At 38.9% G+C, this 27376-nt stretch overlaps 1 protein-coding gene across 2 annotated transcripts in view; it reads right to left on the bottom strand.

Annotated features, from left to right (window-relative positions):
* Window positions 1–26963, bottom strand: part of SHTN1 (shootin 1) — a 100660-nt gene extending 73697 nt beyond the window's left edge. For both annotated transcript variants that reach the window (XM_082854652.1, XM_082854653.1), the window contains exons 1-3: window positions 26838–26963; window positions 12689–12741; window positions 2860–2920 (exon numbers count right to left, since the gene is read on the bottom strand). In XM_082854652.1, the coding sequence (XP_082710778.1) occupies window positions 2860–2920; window positions 12689–12741; window positions 26838–26895 (172 nt within the window). In that variant the 5' untranslated portion in view covers window positions 26896–26963. The remainder of the gene's footprint in view (window positions 1–2859; window positions 2921–12688; window positions 12742–26837) is intronic.
* Window positions 26964–27376: the final 413 nt, after the last annotated feature.

Genomic DNA, 27376 nt, shown 5'->3' with positions numbered 1-27376 from the left:
CATGCAGGATATCTCTAAAGTATACGTGGCAAACATACCATAAGTTCTCGTGCAATATCAGATTACTTAGAAAGGTTTTCATGTAGTGAGAAAACAGCCATGAAAGCTAGCAGGTATGCAGGAAAACTGGTAGGCACTAAAACAGAGCAGGGGATCTAATGTTGTGGCCTAAAAGACATGAAAGAACTTTAGTTACTTTCACTTTCACAGAAATCTGTCTTTCTAGGCAACGTGGCTTTACTATGCAGTCAGTGGTGTACTCCATCCAGAAAGACAGGAGAAAGGCTCGGGAAGAGCTGGCAGAGGGCCAAGAATCACACGGAAATACGGGCAAAACCAGCTATGAAAAGTATGCCAAGCTAGGAAGAGTTGATCCCAACAGCCTAACAAAGCTCTTCCTGACCCTCATTCGGCTGCTCTTCCTACACCTGGAGAACCAGAACTAGAACTAGGTAAACATTACAGGAAGGCAGATTTCAACTTAGTACCAAAAGAAACCTTCCCCTGGAGCTGTCCAAATGTGGAGACTGGTGTTCAGAAACTAATTCATGAAAGGTAAATGATACAAACTCTTAATACTGAAGGGCAGTCAAGCCCTGGATGGTGCAGTAAATGAGATGGTGGTAGCAGCAACTAGTATTTTTTTTTTTTTTTTTTTTGCGGTACACGGGCCTCTCACTGTTGTGGCCTCTCCCGTTGCGGAACACAGGCTCCGGACGCGCAGGCTCAGCGGCCATGGCTCACGGGCCCAGCCGCTCCGCGGCATGTGGGATCTTCCCAGACAGGGGCACGAACCCACGTCCCCTGCATCGGCAGGCGGACTCTCAACCACTGTGCCACCAGGGAAGCCCGCAACTAGTATTTATTGAGCACTTACTATAGTGCCAAGCACTGTGTTCAGCACTTTTTACATGGATTATCTCATTTAATCCTCGAACAGCCTATAAGGTAGGGTCATTTATTCCATTTTTACTAATGAAGGAATTGCTCAGGGCTACAGGGATTCACACCAAATGGTGCCTTTTACTGGTGAAAACTGCCTCATTCCCTTCCAAATCTGAAATTCTACTCTATGTTCTAAAGTCGTGAACCATTTAACTCAATTTTTTAACAAATATTTAAAGTTTTCTTAGTCTCCATTTTCTGTTCTTTTGAGACTGAGTGAAGAGTTAATACTCTGTTCTCCTGCCATCCAAACTTAAATTAGGTTGATGTAGTAAAGGTAAAAATTGAATGAAAACAACAATAAAGATGATTTCTTTCAAGCTTTGAGTTGCTCATAAGGAAAAATGTAAATTTTTAAAACTATCAAAGGTATTTAGAGGAAGAGAAATGGAAAAGAGAAATGGTAGATGAAAGCAAAGTTTACATGTTACTCTAAAGGTAGGCTGATTTGGTAGGAAGCTGCTTCCATTTCTGCATAATGCAAGAGGTAAAATCCCTACTACCTACCTGGACCAAAACATTTTATAACTCCAACCATAAGAATTCGAACTATTCCCACTGCACAGAGTATGCCAATCCAATATCAATAACTAATTCAAACACATTAACTGGTAACTATGTCAATGGTATAACTCTTGAAGCTGTAACCCAGTGTCAGTTCAAGTGTAAGAATGTCCCATTAATCCTGCATTAGGGAAGGAGAAGGTCCTAAACAGCTACAATCCACACATTCACAGATAAAAAATAGTTCTGTCATAGCATATTGGCCACCAAAGATAGGTTTTATCAACAATATTCCCTTTTGGTTTTCCTCGTTACAGCCAGATACCTGAAATAAACTGGCTATTGAAATTTCACTGTAATGCTGCATTTTTATAGCTGCTTTACCTTCAACAAGAATAAAATGCTTTGTGGTGTAGTTACCAAGTCAACGCTTTATGATGTAATCAAACAACCTGACTAACATGGCATCTGCAGAAGGATGGACAAAGGCCCTGCTTCTAAGGGGGAGGGTCACTCTCCCTGCTAAGGTCTGACCCTTTCCCGTGACTTATTTCCTTCTGATCCTTCTGAGTGTGATCAGATATGTTCTATTTTAGGGGATGAAGTAATAACAGATTTACATCACATAAAAAATAACATAGCAAAAATTAAGAAGATTATTAAAGCTTCTGTGGGAATATAACTTTCCTTGGTGAGAGGGCTATTTCAACCATTCAAACTCCTAAAAATGTATAGTTCTGTAAACCTAGAATTCCTTTTCCATAAATTACCCTAAGGAACTAACCAGACCACTGTAAAAATGTATGTATAAGAATACTTGTCACAGCATTATTGATAATTACTAAAAACCAGAAATAATCCATCTATCACTGAAGAATTGTTTAAATAAATTACGGTACTATCATATAATAGAATACTATGGGCAACACTAAAAACTGATATACATATCTCTACTGACATGCAAAGATGACTATAATATACTGTTTACTGAAAAGAGTAGGCTATAAAACTGAATGCAAAGCATGACTGTATTTTTTGTTGATACATATATTTCACAGATAAAAGATCAGGAAAAAAAGACTATAAAATACTAATGTTGGCTTTTCTCAAAGAGTGAAGATAACAAATTTGCTCTCTTTTAACTGTTCTGTATAGTAAAATTTTTTATAACAAGTACAAACTGTGTTTTATATATATATATAAATAATATACTTATGAAACAATAACGCTCAATCCATTTCTTTAAAAATCACAGTAATGCCAGAGCACTTTTTGGGCAAATAGGAAGACAATTCTTCCTTTCTTGGACACCCAATGCATCAGCAACTAAACACAGGGTACATGTCTACCCACATAATCCCAAAGCACAGCTGTATGTGTTAGAACAATTCCACTGAAATGCTCACATACTTTTCTGAAATTCCTCCAGTTTTTTAACCGCTTCATCTCGTTCTTGCCTAATTTTGTCACACTGAAATGAGAAAAAAGCAGAAATGTTAACTTTATATCATAAGTTTGGAAAGACAAGAAAGAGCAAACATAAACAATTTTATGAAAACAAAAAATAAAAATCTTAAAAAAGCATTAATGATATATCCAGAAAAGACAAAAACTCTAATTCAAAAAGATACATGCACCCCCAATGTTCATAGCAGCACTATGTACAATAGCTAAGACATGGAAGCAACCTAAGTGTCCATCAACAGATGAATGGATATAGAAGATATGTGATATGTATACCATGGAATATCATTCAGCCATAAAAAAGAAATAGTGCCATTTGCAGCAATATGGATGGACCTAGGGATTCCTATACCAAGTGAAGTAAGTCAGACAGAGATAAATATATGATATCACTTATATGTGGAATCTAAAAAATAATACAAATGAACTTATTTACAAAACAGAAACAGACACACAGACATAGAAAACAAACTTACGGTTACCAAAAGGGAGAGGGCGGAGATAAATTAGGAGTACGGGATTAACAGATACATATCACTATATATAAAATAGATAAACAACAAGGATTTACTGTATAGCGCAGGGAACTATATTCAACATCTTGTAATAACCTAATGGAAAAGAATACACACACACATACAACAGAATCACTCTGCTCTACACATAAAATTAACACAATTTGTAAATCAACTATAGTTCAATAAAAAAGAAGAAAAATAGAATAATTTTAAAAAGAAAAAAAATATACGAAGGGAAAAAAGGCATGAATGGCCACATGGTATTTGTTACTGCTCACCAGCATGATATTTGTACCACTTGTATCTGGCCAATTTTCTCAGACCTTCTAAGATAATGAGTCACCTTCCAGGCTCATTATCTCTTCAGTAACAGACCAATTTAACATCCTTGAGTTAAAATGTATTCATTCTTTAAGAGAATATTTGTGCCTCTTTTTAAGTAGGTATTTTGCTGACACAGTAAAAACCCCACTCATCCGCAGGTCAGATTGCTGAAACTGCCCAGTTTCAATTATCCAGAACCCTGGGGGCACACTGGAAGTGACCACTGCCTGGAGGCAAACTGCTGCCCAAGTCCCATGCACTCTCTCACTCAAGAAAAAACCATCCATGTATCCTTAGAATTCTGAATAGAAGAAGGTAGCAAATTAAAAGGAGGGAAGGCAAAAATAACTTATTAAAGCATGAGGATCTTTTAGGGTATCAGGTACAGAAACAAGTATCTAAACTGGCTCTGTAGACATTAATGAATTTTTTTAAAACCTAACATTCATTATGAGAACTGAATTCAATTCACCCCGATTTTCACAAAATAGGAAGTAAAACACATTTTAGGAAGATTTTCATCAAAAATATCTAAAACTTTAAAAAGTGATTTTAGCTATTAGAATGATAATTAAAATTTTAATTGTGTGGGAATACTATTATACTAAGAGGACCATATGAACAAAGTTATATTTTAATCCTACCATGTCAGAAAAACACATCTGGGATATGTTTTTTGGGGTTTCACACCTTTGGATATTTTTATTTTCAAATGTCAATGGCTAAAAAATTATGATGCCACTGATAATTGGGAAAACCCAAATTAAAATAGTAAGATATTCTCATCTAATAGACTGGCAAAAACTGGAGAAGTCTGGGATCAGATGTAGGATACTCTCACATACTGCAGATGAAATGTCAACTAGCATAACTACTTTTGGAAATAAACTAACAAAATTGGACTTGTACATACCCTATGACTCAGCAATTCTACTTCTAGATTCTAGAATCTCTAGCAATGTGTACAAAATGATCTATACAAACATGTTCTGCATTTATAATAACAATAAATCATGGTATATCCATATAATACACTATAAATGAAAATGAATGAAGTTAAATGTATCAACATAGATAAACCTCAGAAACCATAATGTTGAGTAAAAGGAATTATAGAATATATATCAAATGATACCTTAAGCACACAAAAACACTTTATATATTTATATTGTATCTGTATATTTCCCAATACATATGGTATATATAAAAACATAAAAACATGAACTAGAAGGATACACACAAAATACATAACAGTAGCTGCCTCTTAAAAGATAGGGAGGGGAAGGGGTCTAGGGCTGGGTGACACAAAGGACCTTCAATTTTATCTGTAGCATTCTTTTTTCTTTTTAAGTTTCAAAAAAAATAAGCTAATTCTGTGAGGTGTGTATTTGTTATATTATTCTCTGCCCTTTTCTATGCTTTTAAAATATTTTTAAAATAAAAAAATTAAGAAAGCAGTTCAGTTTTGTACGTCAGTCTCTCAGGAACTGAAACTTTCTGGAAGTTTTAGTTTTAAAAACCTATCTCTGTTCATTTGGGTAAATCCATTCTGGCTAGAGTACACGGTGTTAAACTAGCAAAGCTATTTACTAAATCCTGACCTAGACCCTCCAGAAGAGGGGTCAGGCAGGACCATTTTCTAAAGGAAAAGCCATATCCTTTCATTAAAGTTTTCTTGTGTCAATTTAACTTCTGTAAAAAAGTAATTCTAATACAGTTTCTAGTCCCAACTTCACATGTAAATTGTATTTATTGTCTTTTGGTGTTTAAAATTCTAAACACTCTATAGAGTCCTGGATTCTCAAATACGTTTATGAGATCCTTCCCCCACCAGATAGTGTAACACCTAACTTCATGAGCGTGCTAGCCAGCTGTTTCAGGAACGCTCCTCTCATTTTCTAGAATGTAGTACCTGTTCCCCTTGTACTTCCCCACCACCCTGCCAGTCTGCCCACCCATGGCCCATGCTCTTCGCTCATAAGGCCCAGGTAGACATGCTTTGGTTAATAACGGGTCTCAACATCACAGTCTTATCCCAACATTCAAGTAACAAGTTTCTACAGTCCAGCTATGTGCTTTCACACTAACTCTATAGTCATCACCAGCAGATTCAGAAGCAGTCTCCCAACACCAGCTGTGTTCTATCAGAGGTCTTCATGTTGCTGTGCTTTCTATTTTCTGCAACCATATTATGATAGAACTGGCAGCCACAGAATTTACCATCTGCTATGGATACTGAAAGGGGTGTGTATTGTGGGGGCGGGGATTTACACATGCTGCAAAAGCAACTTATTTATTCCAACCAGAGCTGAGCAAAATATGAAGGACGTACCCGTTTACTAAGCAGAAATCCAAACATCTCCTTATTTCATCATTTTAGATGAACCCAGAAAAATATCTTGTAACCTTTCTCTCGATCTACCAACAGAGAGAAAGTAGCAAAGATTCCGGGCCTTTTTGGAAGAACGTTGTTTCTTTACATCCCACAGAAGCCCCTCACCCATCCTACCCCTTCCTCTCTCCTGCTCACGCAGCTGCATCATTTGTAGAAACTGCTTCTTTTTGTGTGAGAATTGCTCGTGAAGACTCTGCAATAGCAACAGATGTTCTTGGGCCCACGTCCCTTAATTACGATGCTCAATGATTCTCTGTAGCTCAAGGCTGGGGTAGAACCCAGCAGCACGAGTGCTGGCTGGTTTAAGCAAGTTGGATCACATTACATCAATTCTAGAGTCTCTATTTTGGCTCTTCATGAAGTGGTGAATTGGCGGGAGGTTAGCCTTGCTGCTTTTGAAAGCTCTTCATATTAGAAGCCCTGGCTGTTTTCCAGAACTCTTCCTTGAGGCTCATCCAGGCAGATACCTGGCTTCTGAAACTAAACCAGCATCTCAAAGCACTGGCAGACTGATTTGTGAAAGAAAGTCTTTCCAGTGTGTATTGGTATTCCCCTCTCCCCGACCGAAATGGGCAGCTCTGTTCTTTCTGCCTCGCATATCATCCAACTGCTGTTTGTACTAAAATGTCTGCTTCACGGGGCTCAGCAGAAGTACAGATAACTGTAGGTACTAAGATATCTTTATATTTTGCTGTGTGTATATTTTATGCAAGAAAACCCCCAATATTCTGAATTGTGTCTAACTTCCACTAACATAAACATTCATTTTTATCTCCATGACACACAAATGCAACAAAGAGTTGCCAGCCTACAGAAAGGCCAGTGTGGGGCCCAAGAAGTACACACATGCACTGCATACACAGGACAGCAACAGAGTAGGCAATCTACACAAAGACAACTACCGTACAGTTGACTGAATTAGACTTCTAAGCAGGCATCTACTGTAATCACTGAATGCCTTTATTTCCTTCCTCCAAGTATTGAACAAATTATTCATACAGGTGCTATGTTAAGCAGAGAAAATACAGTGGGGAACATAACAGGCAATGTGCTCTCACAAAAGTTATGATCAACCAAGAAAGATCAACAGTGAAACAAGCAATTTATAAGAACACTTGCCATAATGAGAGAAGTACTGCACTACAGGAACATACAGCAGAGGCTACAACATTAAGTCTGAAAAGGTCTCAACTCCACATCATTTTTTACTTATTTGTCTTGAACTTCATTCCTTTTATGTCCAGTTACAATATTTAAAAGTTTAAACAGGCAAAGCATCAGAATTGTCCATATTTACCTGTTTTAGAATATTTGGTGATGCAGTTCGAGGACCATCAAATCATTTTTAGTAAAACTCAACAATTCTATTGTTCTACCTATGTAAGTTTGGCTAGAACTCAGCTGTGCTTATCCTTAAAGAACACAATAAATTAAATCATTCCCACTAGGATGGAATTCTTTTCACTCTCTTTCGGTAGTGTTCTTTCTTCCAATTCAAAGTTCTTTCCCTCCAATTTTCACAGGCAATAAAGTAGTAGCTGTCCCCTAAAGCTGTCTTACAGCATTCTCCAAATTCTAGGTATTGTGTGTTAGATGGAAACACATGTCATCAGAACAGAGATCCTTGCTCTTTGTTTCTGGATAGATTGCTGTTAATAAGAGACTCATTTTCACTTTCAAACTGCTAAGTAATTACTTTTTCTCTGGCACAACCACTTGCCACTCTGCTCTAAAGAAACTGCATGTATGTGAATGTATTATGCATGAACAGTTAGCATAATGGATGCATATCTTGCTCTTTAAAGTGGCTTCTTTACTGATTTTTTTTTAAATAAAATACTTTGGGACCTTCACCTCTGAAATTTACAAAAGATGAAGAAATTTTAACAATAGACAACTGAGCCAAGATGCAAACAGTATCATCTATCTTGCTTCTTGAAACCTAAGTCTTGGAAAGTGTCTGTCTCATTCCCTTTTCATTCATTGTTCCTGGCAAGCTGACAGAACCGCCTGATGCAGTGTTACAGTAGCTCACCCAAACGACTTCTAATCAGCCACTTAAACATTTATTCATTTCAAAACTCGATCTCGGAACATAGAATTAAACATAAATACTTACTGTTCAAAGGCAGACATTCTTCTATTCTACAGATTTCCTTCTTTTTATGCACACTCCACATTGCCCCCACCACTCTGAGAAATGTGAAAGCTATTCCATTAAAAGCTCAAAAAAGCTTTGCCCCCCCATATAGGAAAAAAACCACAAACAGCTATGACAAAGATCCTGAATGAGTCATAAGAGAATGCCCTTCAATTGTAGAAGCATGACTAACACATTTAAATATGATGATTGCTTCACAAGCAGAGTAAAACTTCATTTGGTTGACTTCAAAATATACAAGTCCTCTATTTTTTTTTACCCCAAAAATAATTTGGAAGGGTTGTTGACTTCAATGTGATAGGCCTTCTCACTTTTTAACATATTGTTGATAATGCTATTTAGAAACTGGGCAAAAAATAAGTAGCACCCTTTCCATAATCTCCACCTATCTTGATGTCTAAAAAAAACAAAACTGAAGCTTTTACACTTTAATCCAACCCAGATATCTTACATGTACCCTATATAATATTTTGATAATGAATTTTGGTTGATAAAATGTGGTAAGTGCATAAGAAATATACAGATGTTTCATTACAAAGAGGCGACAATTCTGCTTGTGAGAGAAAGAAGACTTTGAAAAAAAGTAAGCCACATTTAATCCAAGCATTAAGAGATAAGAGTTAGTCACATGGAATTGAGTAGGAACCTTGTCTTTTTGTTCTTTTCCCATCCCACCCCTAAACTCTAAGCATTCACTTATATGTACAATTTATCACAGTTATTTGTCAACTTGCCTGCATCCCTCATTAGAGTAGTTTTATTCTAGAGTGGGACCTTCGTACATCTTTCTTTATATCCCAGTACTCAGAAGGCATTCAGCAAAAAGTTTTCCTTATCAACTCAGATCCTGATTCCATCCTCAAAGACATTGATAAAAACCACAAAATGATCAGCGTTATATTGTTCTTAAAAAGGGAGAACTGCAAAGGAAAAGATCATTAAAACACTGGCCCACTCTCCCAAATCTCCTACTCTTACCCTTGGAATGCATTATGTCAGAATCTATACACATGTGCGCGCGCGCATACAAACACACACACAGAGGCACACGCACGCGAGAATTTTTCTGATGTAAGACTGATTTGATATTTAACTTTCAGTTTTTAAATACAAACCAATAGATGATGAAGACAAACGATCTAGAAAAGTATTGAGTCTGATAATTTGCTGTGGAAAATTCATGGGCTAACAATAAAAAATTAAGAATAAAACCAAGACCTTTGGGGAAAAAGTCAATTAGATCCCCTAGGTTTACCTGCTTCAAAATGAGTATTTTTGGTTAGAATACCCTGTCTGAATCTAGACTCTGTTAAGCCCTGAGGTCCTGTTTTCTGTGAAACAGAGCTGGCACAGGGTTGTTTGGAGCATCAGATAAGGGAGATAAGGGAATGTACATGACACAGTAGCTGCTTAAAAAAACAGTCTCTTAAGCAACCGCCTGTTCTGAGGAAATTCATGTCCTACCACTTGTCTCAACAGAGGAGATTCTAAACAGGGCATAAAAAGATCTACCCAAAGGAATCACACCCACTGTCTCTTCCCATTGATAAGGTTCATGACCTGACAACAAAGATGTTTAGACTTAATGTGGACACACAGAAGGAAAAAACTTGCCATTTATTTTTCTGGTCGCTTACACTTCTGCAAAATTTCCCCACATCAAATTAACTATGGCAAAAGACTCTTACTTTAGATTCCTATCCTTGACTGATTTAACTGAACTTGTGTGGGGTCACGAGGTAAGAATGGCCATGAATATTTGCTGATGGGGACTGGACAAAGCTCACACAGCCAGGCACAGAGAATGCTTTGCCAGAGAAAATGGTGTTCTCCATTTACCACCTCCAGAACTAAAGCTGCTTTTACTCATTCTGTGCTGTATTAAAAAGGCTTTTATTATACGCTTCCCTCCTTTGTAATACAGCCCCCAATTCGGGGAAAAATCTGCAGTAATAAGCCTACTAGTCTTTTAACACAAGATAAACAGAGTGCGGTAAACTTAAAACCATCCTATTTTGTTTTACCCAACCACACAGCATTCCATATTGCTTTCATTTCTTTTCTTCCCATTTCTGTTAATAGTTATCTTTAAAGAATAAGTACAGAAGCACGTCAATACAGATGTTACAAAAGTATCAGGACATACTCTGTGTAGAGAAACATGTAAACAGGTAATGGGCTAAGGTAATTTTTAATCCTTGTTTTGCCAAATGCATCTTACCTACAATTCACTTGTATAACAGATGGTTCACATAAAAACTCACTGCAGAAAGTGGCTCGCAGTTAAACAACCATCATCATCACTAATAACGGATGTTTATAGAACATCTACTATCTTTAGGGCAATGCTAGGTCTACAAGTAAGCAAGGATTAAAGAAGGATAAGAGAAAACAAAAAATTTACTTTTTCCTCTTATGTTATTCACATTCTTCTATATCCTTCTTTCTTCATCAAATGAAGACACTTGTTTGCTTTCCCTCCTCCTATCTTCCAGGTTAAACCAAGGAGTTCTCCTGAATTAACCCTTCCAACTTGTTTTGCTCTTCCCCCCTTGGACCAGGAACATATATGGAAGAGACTCAATTGACTGATAACGTCTTGGCTCCTTCTCCTAGAGCTGGAAGATGGCTGGGTATCTTACGGAAAAAGACTCAAGCTATCTGGCATAAGCTTCACCCATTAGCTTTGCTTTAAAATTATGGGACAACAGGGACCCAAGATCTAAGCATATACTCCCCACCTGTTGGCATCCTCGGGACATCTGTGATTTTGTGTGGTTATGTTAGAATTAGAAATCTTGTCAAACTGTATTATGTGACCTCCTTACCATATTAGAGACGCATGTACCAGCCACCTTCTATCACAGATATTCTCATCACCCCACCCACCATTCCCTGAATTGCCTAGTGAAAGGAAGGGAAGATACTTAAAATTTCAAATATAAATAAATTTTTAAATAAAAATTTTATTTCAAAAATAATATTTACAAATAATATTTACAAATGAGCAAAGGAGCATGAAACGTGGGTGAAAAATAACGATCTAAAAATCTATTATAATGTGCTTTGAACTAGAGGACTTATCATTAATACCACCACACCAACATCTATATAGGTGGCAAATTAATACAAGTAAAAAAGTTAAATATGATTTTTAAGAGTTCAATAAATACCCACAAACGTGCCACAAGTTTTACAAATATTTAGCTCACTGCCAATTTTCATTACAGCTCTTACTCTGAAATTTTAAAGACAAGGTTGCATAATGATGTGTACCTTCTTTCATAACCACGAAGGACCTGTCTTATTAATTTTCCACCATGGATGTTATGCTTTGAAATATCTGGTCTATCAAACAAATTTCTAAAAATAGAAATTTAAAATTTTTAAAATAAGTTTCATTTATATCTAAATAACAATAATGGACAGTTCCCCCTCTCTCTCCTTTTCATTTTCTACTCAGTCCCTCTACTTTCTTTAGCCTTCCCTTCTGTATGTCCCTTCCCTAAACTTATAGGGAAAAAAAGATATATGTTAAAAAAACACTCATGGGGCTTCTCCCTGGTGGCGCAGTGGTTGAGAGTCCGCCTGCTGATGCTAGGTGACACGGGTTCGTGCCCCAGTCTGGGAGGATCCCACATGCCGCGGAGCGGCTGGGCCCGTGAGCCATGGCCGCTGAGCCTGCGCGTCCGTCCGGAGCCTGTGCTCCACAACAGGAGAGGCCACAGCAGTGAGAGGCCCGCGTACAGCAAAACAAAACAAAACAAAACAAAACACTCATGAATCTTAAATGGATATGTCCAGAGACATAAAGGTAAGTAGAATTTAATTATTTAACCGTTAAAAAATAAAACTGCCAGAGCCCAGGAAAATATTCACCACGCTTCACCATCTTCACATTGGTTGTTTTTCAACTTCCAACAGATTATTCATACACTTAGAGGAAGCAAACATACAAAGGGTTTAGGAAAGCATCTGAGCTAAACACCAATGACTAATTCCAAAGAGTTCTCTCCAGATCTAATATGTCTCAACCCAAAAGGTAAATGTCTCAGGCCTTCAATTCCATCACTAGAATCCCAAATCTGACTGCTGGAAAAAGTACAATTCTTGGGGGCTTGAGTTGCTTGGCTTGGTGCCTTGCTGCACATTTAGCCGTGTAGTTAATCTCCCAGAGCAGCGCCCACTGTGGCATGCCTGCTATTCTTTACCATCTGGAGCCTGGAGTTGATATTAGCCTGAACCACACATGCAGGAGAAAAGAAATTAAAAAAAACACTCTCATTCGCATTTAACTGAAACTGGTGGCAGAACAATGCACCATGCTGTCTAGGCTTTTACACAAGTAAGAGAGGAAAGAAAGGGTAAAGTACAAACCTTCTCCTTTGTCTTCTGGTTCTCTGCTCTGAGGTCTTCATATTCACCTATTGCTAAAAGAAAAAAAGGAAAGCAATGTTATAATGCTATCAAAAGTTTACTATGGGAAAACCTGGGAACCCAACTAACCCCTATTGTCTATTTACAAGGTTCTGGGTGGGGTGGAGAAGAGGCCACAGAAGAAGGGCTCCTGCTTTTAAGAATAAGGAATAAGAAGAGACCAGAGCAGATGTGAGCCCACGGAGCCGAATTTCAGTTCTCCTGGGTTATTAGGAAGACCTATGAGCCATAAGTGCCTATGACAAGTCACTTCTCATCTTTGATGTTCAGCACTTGTGACAGGTTGGTGTCCCTGAAGTTCCTTCCAGCAAGATTAGTCTGTGGTGCTATAATCACAGGTTTATTTAAGATTAGCCTCCAGAAAATAAACTCAATGTCACATATCTTCTTTATCCACAGGGGAAAGTTTCTGCTATGAGCATTCAGCTAAGAACTATTTTCAGGCACTGCAAGATCATCAACCACCAAGCCATGACCAGATCCCAGCCAGATTCATTTCACTAAATTAGAAAAATATGTGAATTATCTGGAACTATTTCCAGCTATGTGGGAAAAGCAGCAGTTTTCTACTTAAAATCCTCCACTGCCAGAAAAGCAAACTGAACTCCCACATTCATCTCTTAGCCAAAGCACCATTTTTAGATAGCCTCACAGTTGAGAATGTGCCATTTAGAGCATATGGTGGGAAGAAAGAGACTGATTTAGGACTATTGATGGAGCAGAATGTCTAAGGTGGACCCAGCAGAACCACTGCCCACTCCCAGACCAGCATTTTGACTGGCACCAGACAGCCAGACAATAATCAAGTTTGGATTTTTATACTTTTACTTTAAAAAAATTTCATTGGGATTTATCTACAAAAAGCTAAGTTTTTCTTTAAAAACAAAAAAAAGACAAACAGAGCTTCCTATTTCTATGAAGAACCTGAAGATATCAATTAAAAATCTGAAACCAGTGGTTTCAAGAACATTCCATATAATCTGGTCATTAATTCCAAAGTGTATGATTCTAACCACTGGAGCAGAGAATACCGCCAAAACAATTCAGATGGTAAAGTATATGCTGTTCCTTTCAACAGGGATCTGAAGGGTTTAGAATAGTTACTATGATGACCGGACCGAAATCTTAAAATCCAATTCAAATAAACAAATATTTATGAGACTATACCATCAATGGCCCGAAGTTTTATCAGCACTTCATAACCATCTAAATAAGAATTAATGGACATTTTATTGAAGCCACACTCAAAAAAGAATCTTTTTTTTGAAAAAAATTTTCTAATCTTTGAAAATTAGGTAGCCCATAAGATAGCTAAATGTACACATGTAAAGATACAGCCCTTTAAAAAATCATTACAGTTTCAACAGAAAAGATTTGACTGATCACAGAATGAAGCCCTCTGCACACCAGCTCCTTATCAGCCTCCATCAGACAAACCCCAACCAATGAGTATGAAATATATTGTCCTCGGTTCTGAAAATTCAATAAAATGTCCCTCCCCTTCCTTTTTCTAACAAAAAGAAACATGAACTAAGAGATTCTAAAAATACGCACTTACATCATTAGGTAGTCTATGGTCATGGTCCCAAATCTTATTACTACATCTAATATTGTTTCAAAAAATAAATACTTTATTGAGAGACTTTGCTTTCGTTTACTTGACATTTAAAAGTATCTTTAGATAAAGTTGAAAAATCAAAATTGATTTACCACTCTATTCCTGATGACCTACTTTACAGACATACAGAAAAAAAAAAGACAGTAAGAAATTTTTTTTTTCTATTTAAAGCACCAGATAATGGCTATGAAGGCCTTTTTAAAAATACCGACACTGTTCTTCCATTATAATGCCAACAGAATCCAGGCGAAACACTATAGACTCCCAATTACTGGGTCTTTATGAAAAGCATTAATCATGAATCTTTACCTATCATATCTTAATGGAAACCACAGAAAATATGCTTTCCGTGACTGTAAGCAACTTAAAAAAAAAAAAAAAATGAAGCCAAGTACAGGGAAAGGAGAGGAAAAGTATGGGAAGAATTCAACCATTTGGTAGTGGGAAGGGGCAGTTGGGGAACTGGGCATAAACGAAAAATATTTACTTATATTTTTATTTCTTTGAATTTAAAAAAACCAAGATTACTGCCCTAAACAATATTCACATATATCATAGTGAAAACGTGTAACCGCATCTTTAGCAAAACTGGTAAAAACTATAATGACCTATGTTATTCAGCTACTTCTCTTTTGGCAATGCCAAAGGGTCACAGAGAAAGCCTTATCGTTTTACAGCTGGCTCACAGTTTCAAAACTTTTTAACATAAGCTGTGAAACTCAAGCGATTTAATGAGAGAGATCCTCCAAATTTTGAATTAATAAAAAAAGAAGAAATGATTTTGACCAATTCTCTGTCATGTGAAAGACATCTGCAGCTTGGGAAGACTTCATCCCTTGCATTTACAGATACAGCATAGTTCACTATACTGTAAAGTCACACAGCACAGCAATTTAAAAGTGCAGTCCAAGCACTTAACTTAGTCAGGTACCTTGGGCAAACTGGTTACTCTCTGCGTCTCAGATTCCTCATCTGGAAAATAGGAATAATAACTGTACATCTCTCATAGTGTTCTTATTAAGAGTAGGTGAGCTAACATGCAACAAGAGTGCTTAGGCATATTAAATGCTGAATGCATGTTAAACAAAGGTTATCATTACTGATACAGCAAGAGATCAGGCTGCTCCCTAATGCCTTCAGTCTCAGGCTTACTTCGGTGATACATGGCCTGAAAGATGGCAGAGCAGAAATCTCTGAAATCCTAAGTACTACTACCTTCCACCAAAGAAAAGGAGGAGAGAGGGGGTTAAAGATCAACTGTAGTTTGTTGTAGTAAAAAAAGAAGGTGGCAAAGAAGTGGAAGCATGTCTGAAGCTGTACTTTTCAATCCTGGCTGCACATTAGAATCACCAGGGGAGCTTTTAAATCCTACAGCTCTCTAGCCTCCTCTCCACTCACCCCCAACCCAAGATTCTCATTTAACTAGGTGGACCTTGGACATCCGTATTTCTTTAAGAGGTAAGCACCCCAGGTGATTTTAATGTGCAACCAAAGAGGGGACTCACTACATAGGAGTATAGAATGGAAGAAAAAGGAAAATGTGGAGAAAACAAGGAGAATAGCAGGCAAAGCATGTGCTTCAAGAATCATGCTGGTTCTATATTCTAACCCACTAATGCCAAGAAAGAGAATTTTCTTTACAAGCTGCAAACCATGACACAGCCACCCCAGGAAGCAGCTGAGTAGACTTAGTTGTTTGAGAAACATGACAACTAAAGTTCAGAATTACAGGCCAATAACACCTCTGGCTAGGGTGAGCAACAATCAACTTGCCTGGGCCTTCTGCAGTTTCAGCATTTTAGAGTCCAGTGCCCCTGAAAACCTCTCAGACCCAGGAAGCTTAACCACCCTATCCTAGCATTAGCTCCAGATCAGTATTTCCAACCAACACTGTCTAGACCTGCACTGTCAAATATGGTAGCCACTAGCCACATGTGGCTACTTACATTTACATTAATTAAAATTAAATAAAATTTAAAATTCAGCTCTTCACCTGCTCTCACCACATTTCAAGTGCTCAATAGCTACATGTGGCTAGTGGCCACAGAACACTTCCATCGCAGCTGAAAGTTGTACTGAACAGTACAGTTCTGGACATCTCTGTCCACATACCTTACAAGTACCTCAAACTCAACATGTTAGAAAGTGAACTCATCAATTCCATTTCACCCAAACCTCTTACTTCCTGTATACAGGACCATCATCTACCTAGTTCTCAAGCTAGTACCTCAGGATCACCCTTGATTCCCCACTTTCCCCCACCACCAAAGGATCATCAACTGCTCAGATCTCAAAATGTCTCTCCAATCTGCCCTTCCTCTATCACCAGTATCTCTGCCCTATTTCTGACCCTCAATAATAGCAAAACCCTCTCATCTAGCCTCTAGCTGCCCTCTATGCCAAGTTCATTCTTTACAAGGTAGACACTAGTTAGCACTGTAACAAAGAAACCTGCTTATTTCATTCTCTTGTTTAAAAACCACCAAAGATGTTAGCTTCACAACCTGGGAACCCCACTCTCCTCTCCTCTCCCCAATCAGAGACCACACTCACTCCATCATACCCAAAGTCCCAATGCTTCCCTAAACCCTCTAAGGCCTTTCATACCCAAGTGTCTTTACAAATATTTTCCCTTCTGCCTGCAAGGTCTTCCCTTCCGCATCTTCCCTACCTCCTCCTTTTCAATGCAGTTCAACTGTCATTTCTTCTAAGAAACTCTCCCCATATAACGGGGGCAAAAATCAGCATTTATATTTCTAATATACTACCAAAGTATACTGTTCATAGATCTCTACTGGAGCATCTACATGCAACATTATAAGTTGTCTGAACACAGGTCTGTTTTCTTGTCTTTTCTCCCACTCAATTCCTTGCTATATACCTTACACTCAGCAGAATACAAAGCACAGAGTCTATGCCTATGTTGAATGAAATGAGTGGTTCATATAAATCTGTGATGTAGAGCAATTAAGCCAAATATTAACATCTCCCCTTTAAAAGTGAAGACACAAATGCATAGAAAAGTCAAATCCCACAGTAAGGAATGGTGGAAGCAGAACCAGTCTACTGATCCTAAAGGTCATCCATGTAAAAAACATTTATGAGCACTACTCTGTGCAGTGTGCTAAAGCACTAGACCAGAAATAACCCTCTAGGTTGAAGACTATGTCTTTATGCATCCAGATGCCCTCTTCTAGCACAATGCCTGACATATTGTAGGCACTTAATAAATGTGTGTTAAATTCAGGAAGGAGGAAGAATGGATCTAGGTCTTCACATGAACAAATCATGAAAGAGCACATACTTTCCTCCCCATATTAAAAGGGCCTCTTAAATCATAGGTTACAACAAGATACTTAATAAAAATGAAGCTTTAAATAGCCATCAAATGTAACCAGAAAAACACTGCCTCATGAGATCTTCTAATGTATATTCTCATCCACTGAGTTTACATCTTTGAGGCTCATGGAGCCTTGAAACATCTCTTACTAATGGGGTATGAGGACATAAGTCATAACAGATAATGTTCAATTAGGACATTATTCACTTCTGCACACATCCCAGTAGGTTCTGCTCTTAAAGCCAGGATAGAAAGAGAAGTTGTTTATACCTCAGTTGTTAATTAAAGCATTAGAAAAGCCAGGGAAACACTGCTGGAAAACCTGATCAAAAAACAAAGGTGAGAGATTTCATCTAAAAGAAATTATAGCAAACCTGAAATTCACTCTTCACCTGAGAGAACACACAGTACAGTGTTAATGATTTAATGATGCTTAAGAAGTAATCTCAACAAACTATATTAATGACTTCAAGTTAACCACCAGAAAGGAAGGAAACTGAGAACTTTAAAATACGTATATAAGTCTGGTTTCTGGTCTGGCATGTAAGGAGCTTGTAAGCCGACACTCTGGTCCTCACAACAACAAAAAAAGCTGAACACACTGAAAATCAACAACTCTTCTTGGATCCATGACAGAACTGAAGTCACAGGGCAAATCACTACTCCAAAAATTAGAGATACACTCAGACAGATACAGAGGATCACAACTTACTGGAGCAGAAGCCAAGGTGCAGAAACACCCTCATGTGCCAAGATAGGAAAAAAAATCTAAACTGTAACTAACAAATTGCTAGAGGCTCAGTTCCAACAAGTTTGAGAGTTAAAAACTCTAGGCATGGGCGGATCTTAAGAAGCCCCAACACTTTTTTGAGTTTTAACTCCAGGAGTACTACCAGGTCCTCACAGTGAATACTAAGAAAATTTCCCTACTGTTTCTGGCAGGGGAGGGGAAAAGTAGCCATCACGAAATGTGCCCAGAGCATTCTGTTCTTTATAACAAAACCTTCCCTCAAGAGAAATTATTTTATTAGAGCCTAACAGATTAAAGGGAAGGTAAAAACCAACTCCAGCACCTGTAGCCTTCTTGTCTCACGGACAGGGAAAACTGGAACCGAGAAGCACTTGTGAAAGTCACAGCTCTGGGGCACAGGCTCACTTAAAAACAGAGACCCTATCACAGGACTATTCCCTTTCCCCATACCCTACCACTACATGAATGTTTATAGCAGTTTTATTCCTAACTGCCAAAACTTGGAAGCAACTGTGATGTTCACCAACAAGTGAATGGATAAACTAACAATGGTACATCTATACAATGGAGTATTATTCAGAGAAAGAGAAACAAACGAGCTGTCAAGCACAAAAGACATGCAGGAAGCCCAAATGCATATTGCTACATGCAAGAAGCCAATCTAAAAATGCTATACTCTGTACAGTTATAACTATATAACATTATGGAAAAAGCAAAACTACGGAGCCAGTAAAAAGATCACTAGTTGCCAGGAGTTCCAGGGTAAGGTGAGAGGGATGAACAGGTAGAACAGAGGAAATTTTTGGAGCAGTGAAATTATTCTGTTTGATAATGTAATGATGGGTACATGTCATACATCTGTCAAAACCCATGGAATGTACAACATAAAGAATAAACCCTGGGGCTTCCCTGGTGGCTCAGTGGTTGAGAATCCGCCTACCGATGCAGGGGACACGGGTTCGTGCCCCGGTCCAGGAAGATCCCACATGCCGCGGAGCGGCTGGCCCGTGAGCCATGGCCGCTGAGCCTGCGCTCCGCAACGGGAGAGGCCACAGCAGTGAGAGGCCCGTGTACAGCAAAAAAAAAAAAAAAAAAAAAAAAAAAAAGAATAAACCCTAATGCAAACTACGGACTTTAGTTAATAATAATGTATCAATATTGGCTCATCAGTTCTAAGACCTGTACCACACTAATGCAAGATGATAATAATAAGGGAAAATGGGGGCAGGGAGGGGGAAGATGAGGGAATTCTCTGTACCTTCTGCTCAATTTTTCTGTAATCTAAAACTGCTCCTCGAAGCCGTATTTAAAACAAATATATATATATAAATATGTGTGTATGTATATGTACATACATATATGTTGAGATATACATATATATATATATAATCTCAATCTCAGAATCATACCCTGATTTGTGCCATAGAGGATTTGAGATAGAATCAAGTAACTAAAAGGATCCTAATATATTACTGTTCACTGCACCAAACAAAAAATTCAGAACTCGTGTTTTAATGTTTACAATGCTTAGATACATCAATAAAAAATAAATGAAATAAAATGCTTAGCTAACATGGGAAGCAGAGAAAAAAGCAGTGTTCCTTCTACATTTTAAAGCAAAGCTTGGCTGTGTTAACAGCTCTACAGAATAAAATCTACAGCACAACAAAGTTTAAAATATACATACTTTTTGGATCTAACGATTCCACTTCTCAGAATTTTTCCTACAGTTGCACTTACAGAGATATATGTGTACAAAGGATGTAAGCAGCATTACTGTTTTGAATAAATTTTGGTTTTATAAACTTTAGATTCACGGCTGGGCCCGTGAGCCATGGCCGCTGAACCTGTGCGTCCGGAGCCTGTGCTCCGCCAACGGGAGAGGTCACAACAGTGAGAGGCCCGCGTACCGCAAAAAAAAAAAAAAGTCCTTAACTTGATAACTTTGAGGAGCACTGATCAGATATTTTGTAAAATGTTCCCCAACCTGGGATGTTTTCCTCATGATGAGACTGGGGCTATAGGTTTTTAGGGGAGGACCACAGAGGTGAAGTGCCATTTTCATCATCTCACATCAAAGGTACATACTATCAACATGACTTAAATCACTATTGAAGTTGACCTAGATCACCTAACTGAGGTAATGTCTGTCAGGTTTCTCCACTTTAAAGTTACTATTTACCCCCCTTTGCATACTGTCCTCTCTTTGGAAGGAAGTCACTATGCACACCCCACACTTACAGAGCAGGGCATTATGCTCCACGGCCCTTTGAGCGGGAGGATACATAAATTATTTGGAACTGTTCTACATGGAAGATGTGTCTCTTCTCATTAATTTATATCACTATGGACTCATGAATATTTATTTTATACTTTGGGTTATAATCCAGTATTTTGTTGTTCAAATTGTTCCATCTTTGGCCATTGGAAGTTCTTTCAGTTGGTTCTTATATCTCTTTGACATATCCCCATCATTGTGGGCTCATTTTTTTGAGCACTTCCTTACTTTCTAGTAACCACAAGATACTCCAGGCTCATCTTGTATATATCTTGCCCCAGTCACTCCAGCCCTAGAATCAGCCATTTCTCCCAGGAGCCCTGTTCCTTTTACTGGAAAATGGTATTACAAGCCATGTTCTGGAGCTAGATGTGCTCATTGTTACTGGTACACCTAGGCTCTCAGCTGAAAGAGCAAGGAAATAAATGTCTGTATACTAACCCAATACGTATATACACATCTGTAAATATTTCTATATGTAACCATCGGTATCTATATTAAGCTAAACATGAGTTCATACTGATGTCTCCAACTCTTCTCTATTGCCAGAAGCATTATTTTTAATAAAAAAAAAAAATAGAAATACAGAAGTTTGTTTTCCAGAGGACATTAACTACCCTGCGGGAGATCCATACAGGGAACATTATGCAATCAATTTTTAAAGGTTTAACTCTATATGTACTGGTATGAATTCTATAATATATATTAACTGACAAATATATATGTACATACAAACACAATTTCCAGAAGGAAATACAACAAAAGGTTAACAGTAGATAACTTTGAGAAATGGAAATGGGGTTAGAACATGCATTATCAACGGGTCACCCTCAAAGAGGAAAAAAATATTAGATATGACAATGGCCTGTAGCTCTCCAAAGGATCACAGTACACAAAAAGATGCAGAGTATCAGTGGTATTAAAATGTCATGGGGAGGGGAAAAAATGTCTAAAAAGACTCCTTTGGAGAGTATAATGAAATAAAGATTGAGAAATAATGAGTCAGAAGGAACAGGTAATTGTACTTTTTACTCCATATGCTTTTTTCTTCTGTGAGTATATGTTTATTTTTTAATTTAATTTTTTAAAAAAACAAAAGTAAGACTGATCTACCTAACAGCAGTGTTAGGTGAATAGTGAAATTCTGACTAGAAGTTGTAGTTCCTCAGGCCATGCTGAATGTCCATCTCACAGAGGGTCACCCCAACTGGGTCCTCTTTGGCAGTGGCTCACCAACTTTAGGAAAATGCATTTTTAATACTCTGGTTTACAAAAATCATATGGCCCACAATGCCTAAAATACTTATCTCTGCCATTTACAGAAAAAGTCTGCTGACCCCTGATCTCCACTATATTAGCTTACATTTTTTTTGGTATGTTCATACAGTGGAATACTACTCAGCAATGCAAACAAACGAACTATAACTACATGGGACAATACTGATAAATCTCACACACATAATGAGTGAAAGAGGACAGAAGCAAATAACACACACTGTATGATTCCGTTTATGTACATTTCAGAAACTTGCAAAACTTATCTTTGGTGGCATTGGATATCTTTGGGAAGAGCAAGGTGATAGTGATTGGAGGGGTTATGAAGGGGCTTCTGGAAATGTTCTGATTTAAGCGTTGTTAGAAACATACTTGCTTTTTAAAAATAATTCACTGAGATGTTCATTTGTATTCTGTGCAGTTTTCTCAATCCATGTAATACTTTGTTCTAAAAGCAAAAAATTTTACATGCAAATCTTACAAAAATGTAACCAGATGAAGAAATATAAATTTACCAGCCTTTTCAGAGGTAACTAAGTAAGTACATATGTACCCTGGTTGTTCAGATACAGTTAGTCCCTGGACCACACTTGGAAAATAGTGGTGTAAAGCCAGGTTTGCACCTGACACCAAGGCAACCATTTAGTCCCAAACAGCTTTCTACTGACTGACTTTGTATGGACCCAAGATTGACAATGCTTCAGCTTTTCCAGATAAATAGGGTCATTTTGGTAGACAGCAGTTTCAGACCCTTTTGTCAAAATAATGCTCTAGCTACTTCCTAGCCTGGAAGCCAAGGGAACACTGGAAGCCTCTTTTAATTACTAACTCTGTTCTAAGAATAAACTTGACTAAATTTCCATGTGAACCTTAAGCACTAGCTCAATAATCTTGGAGAAAATGATACCAACTCTCAAGATGAAAGGAGGTTACCTTGCTTTAAAACCAATTATCTTACCATTTTAAATAGTGTCAGTCCAAGAATAGCCCTAACTTTTATTTGTTTGTTGTTGTTGTTTTGGTCTTACATTAGAACATCCTTTTTGCTAAGTGGCAATCATTCTCTTCAAAACTTCCTCAACAAGATCCAAATGCCATGGCATTATGATGACAGTTTAGTGGACATCTGCTGTTTGTGTCTTTCTAGCCCGCATCCCCCCTTCTGGTAGTGGCACACCAGTCTTTTTTGGACTACTCCAATCCATTGGTCTTTGTGGAGGCTGCCAATCAAGGTGCCCTGCCCTTCCCTGGCCAAAGGACTTTAAACACATGACCCAAATGAGGCTAGTTAGACACTCTACCACCATCTCTAAACTAGGAACTCCTCACCAGCAGGGACAAGGTTTTTTCCATCTCTATATCTCTGAGGCCTAGCACAGTGCCTGGCTATGAATATTCAATGCATGTGGGCTGAATGAAATACAAAGAAAATCATGTACCTTAAACAAATGCTGAGCTAAGTCTATCATTTCCCAACAGAATTCTGAACACTGTATTATGTTTTGTAAGGAAAATGTCCACTTTAGTAAGCTAGGACATATGCATTGGAAATAGTATCGCAAGTTGCCATTTCTCAGTGCATTAAAGATGTCAATCAGTCCAATAAAATAAAGCCGCAAAAAAGACAAAAGGAGAATTACCTCATTACCTCAACATCTGCTTGAACATAAGCAATCGCACACTGGCTAATTTTTTTTAAAGGGACATAATATAACTTTCTAGAAAGACATAATATAGCTAATTATACCATTCACTAGAAGGGAACATACAATGTTTTGAAGTAATTCAGAAGTGGGTGTGATTTATAAGACATAGAGCTTAGGGAATGTTAAGTATAAATTAGAGATTGTTCATATTATGACAGACTCCGTCATTAAATTTCACAACTTTTGTCAAAAGCAACCTTATTCACCACACCACTAAAGACTTCACATTAGGGAAGGCTGCTGTCAGCTTTGCCATTTAGAGTTGATGGCAACCTTCTTTCTGAACACCCTCCTGGGGAATGGGTTCAAATTTTAGACTTAAAATACACCAGGGAAGAAACGATATGATGAAACCTAAATGGCCAACAAACATGTAAAAAGATTTCAAACCTCACTAATTACCAGGTCAAACAAATTTTTTAAAGGTACCATTTTTGTTCATCAGATTGGCAAAAATTAAGCAACCTGTCAGGCTGTCAAATTAGTAAAGACTGCTGTTGGTCACTGTTGACCAAATCATGGGAAAATGGACACTTCTGGGGGGAATGTGAACTGGTACAGCCATCTGGGGAGGGGGGCACTTTTGCAATGCCTAGCAAAACTTTATACATATATGCCCTCTAAGCCAACAATTCCATTCCTAAGAATCTATCCTAGAAAAAAAAATGTTAATTGTACAAACTGATTTGTATGATTATTTGATTAATGACTGTCTACTAGACAATAAACTTGTCTGTCTGGTTCACCATCTCTTCCCCCAGTGCCCAGCACATGGGCATCACATATGACAGGTACCTAGTATTTGTCAAAGGAGTAAATGAATAGGTTTACTCAGCCTAAAAAAAGAAAAGCAGAGTATTTAATCGATAATGGCTCTTCTTGTTCACATTAAATAGTAGTGGAATTATTCACAATGTTAACAGGCTGTAAAAAGTACTGTCTACTTTTAAAAATAAATCACACATACCGGCTTACAAAATTGATCATAATATTGGTAAGAGCCCAAACACCTAGTTGCCAGGTTTTCCTCCTCAAATCCCTAGCCTCCCAGTTAGTTCCGCAGGTTAAACAGCAATTAAATACTCTTGAAATAAGTCACTTGCTATCACAGTCTATGATCCACTGACAAATGCTCCAAGTTTGAAATGTATAAAAATTACACCATGGGCTGATAAAAACCCCAACACCTGTGTAACCAGACTCAATATCCTAAAAAAAAAGTATACGCTTTAAGAAACACAAATTTCAAAGTCTAACTGTTCTATTGCCTTTGATATGCTCAAAATTGAGGAAATATATCCTCTAAAAATACTAATGCATGGATTTGTTTGTTTTCCAACATAACTGGAGAACCAGAAACTTAAGAATCGTCCATTTTTCTCAAGTCTCAAATCCAACACAGAGATAGAGATGTGTTCCAAAATCAAATATAAATAACTTGTGGATTATCTGCACTGTTAAATTATCCTTGAAATTATATACATAATGAAAAGAAGTGAAATTTGAAATTTTAACATTATTTGAAAACTGACCATCCATCAAAAGACCTGGCATCCACTGACAGATACTACCAATAATGAAAGCTCCAACAGTCTAGAATATGAATTAAGAGTCTTTATGTTGGGTGACGGGGGCAGTGTTATCAGGAATAAAATACTAATAAAATCCAGCCCTTCACTAAAACACTTGAGAAATTCCAGATAAAGGCATGTTGCCCACCCACTAGATTCACTGATTCTTGTGACTTCATGACCTTAGACTAATCTAGGATGGGAGTTGACAGTACGTGGGAAGGCAAAAGCCATTAATATTTATCCAGCACTTTCTAGATGCTAGATACCAGAGAGGAATGTGTTCTGTCCATTTTCGAGAGGTTAAATATTGATAATTTCCCCAAGGTCACACAGTTACTAAACAGTCATGTTGAGATTTGTTTCCAGGAGTGTGGACTGCAGAGGGATCAAAATACCCTTATGAATGGTATGTCTGTGGTCTCGAGGAGCAACAGGTCACAGTACTGGACAGACCTCATAAAATCATCTGGTTTAGCTCTTGCGCCTAGTCAGGTCAGGCTTGATTAACCATAAGACCCACGGAAGGGAAGAGACTCTTCCAAGTTCACAGAGTTGGTGAGTTAAGTCAAGAGAGGTGAAAGAGCTGGGATTAAACACCAGGATTAGCCACAGAGCGGGGCCCCTTCCACTATATGGCCATGAAAGCAAGTTATTCAGGAAAACATATGTTCCTACACATTTTTACTTCCTAAATCTGCATGGTTCCTCTTTCTTGACCCATATTCTCAGGCCACCTTTGGTCAGGGTAATAATAATTTTAAATTTAAAAAGTGTTAGGTTCACATATGATCTTAATTTGGCTTTGTTCAGAAGTGTGGTTAAGTGATGAAAATCACTGACTACAACAGTTCTTTATTAAGAGATTAAAACAGTTCTTTATCTAGTTATCAGTCAATGCAGAAATGCATGTACATGGCTTTCCTGCGAACCAGAGACAAGTCCTAATTCAAGAAGCCCCGCACAGGCAGGGTGTTGCCTCACTGACAAATAAATTGCTAAAAATGGGAAGCGATAAAACACACCACGGCCTGCAAATCCTCGCTGCTAAGGAAAGAGAAACTAGGCCAAACCAGAATGAAAAGCTCGGAAAGGCTGTCAAGCAGCGCCGCAGGCGCCAACGTGCAAGGGGGGGCCGAGGCCAGGGAGCGAGGCCAGCAGAGCTGCCTAAACCGCCGCCTCTCCAAAATAACCAGCCCCACTCGCTTCCCCCGCGTGTACGGTGGTACCGTGGGACCTCGTCCCCGCCAAATCCTTGGCCCTTCTCCTCAACCCCCATGGCCGGCTAAAGCGACCAACGGGTAGCGCTTCCCGCCCTGCCGGGCACGACACTCCCAGGCACAAGCAAAGCACGTTACCCTCTGCCCCGAGCTCGCCAAAGCGCGCGGGGCGCGGAGAATGCTTTTCCACGGGTGACGGAGCTACCGGGGGTGACTACGACGGCCGCAATACCTCCCGCCCAGCTTCCACCACCGCAAAGCCAGCGCCCTGGAGCCGTCCCCGCCCATGGGCCGCGGCTGCCCGCACCTGGCGGCCACACGCCCGCCTACCTTGCTCCTTCAGACTGGAGATGAGCTGCAGCTGCTTCTCCTCGTCCGAGCTGTTCATTTTGGCAGGTGGGGCCGGGAATAAAAGGAAAGGAGGGAGAGGCGAGGGGTACAGTGGGGGGAGGGGAAAGAAAAAGCAAGATGCCGGTGGCTTGCGGCTTCACTACCCGGAAGTTGGATTTGCTCCCGCTCCTCCTCCTCCTGGCGCGGAGCGCGCGGGTGAGATCATCCCCACGCACCTACTCAGCGGCCTTGGCTGCTTCACCTGCAGTCAGGCGGAGGGGCGGGGACAGGCCGGTAGCCCGGGGGCAGGAGGTGGGGACGTAGGAGGCACCCACGGTGGCACCTGGGCCCGCAACCCGTGCCTAGCCTGCGGCCGCCGCTGTCCCTCGCCTTCCTCCGCGGAGGCCGGCGCCGCAGGATGCGCAGGGGGAAGGCGTGCGGGGCTGCGTGAGTTCGCTGTGGCTATCTCCTGCACCCTCTTCTCCGCCTCCACCCCGCCGCGGACACCCAGACGCGCGTTCCGGAGAAAACCTGCCCTG

Source organism: Leucopleurus acutus (genome assembly GCF_964270905.1).
Source record: "Leucopleurus acutus genome assembly, chromosome: 14".
Classification (NCBI taxonomy): Eukaryota; Metazoa; Chordata; class Mammalia; order Artiodactyla; family Delphinidae; genus Leucopleurus; species Leucopleurus acutus.
Note: the sequence above shows the minus strand (reverse complement) of the source record. Positions and strands in the feature narration are given on the sequence as shown.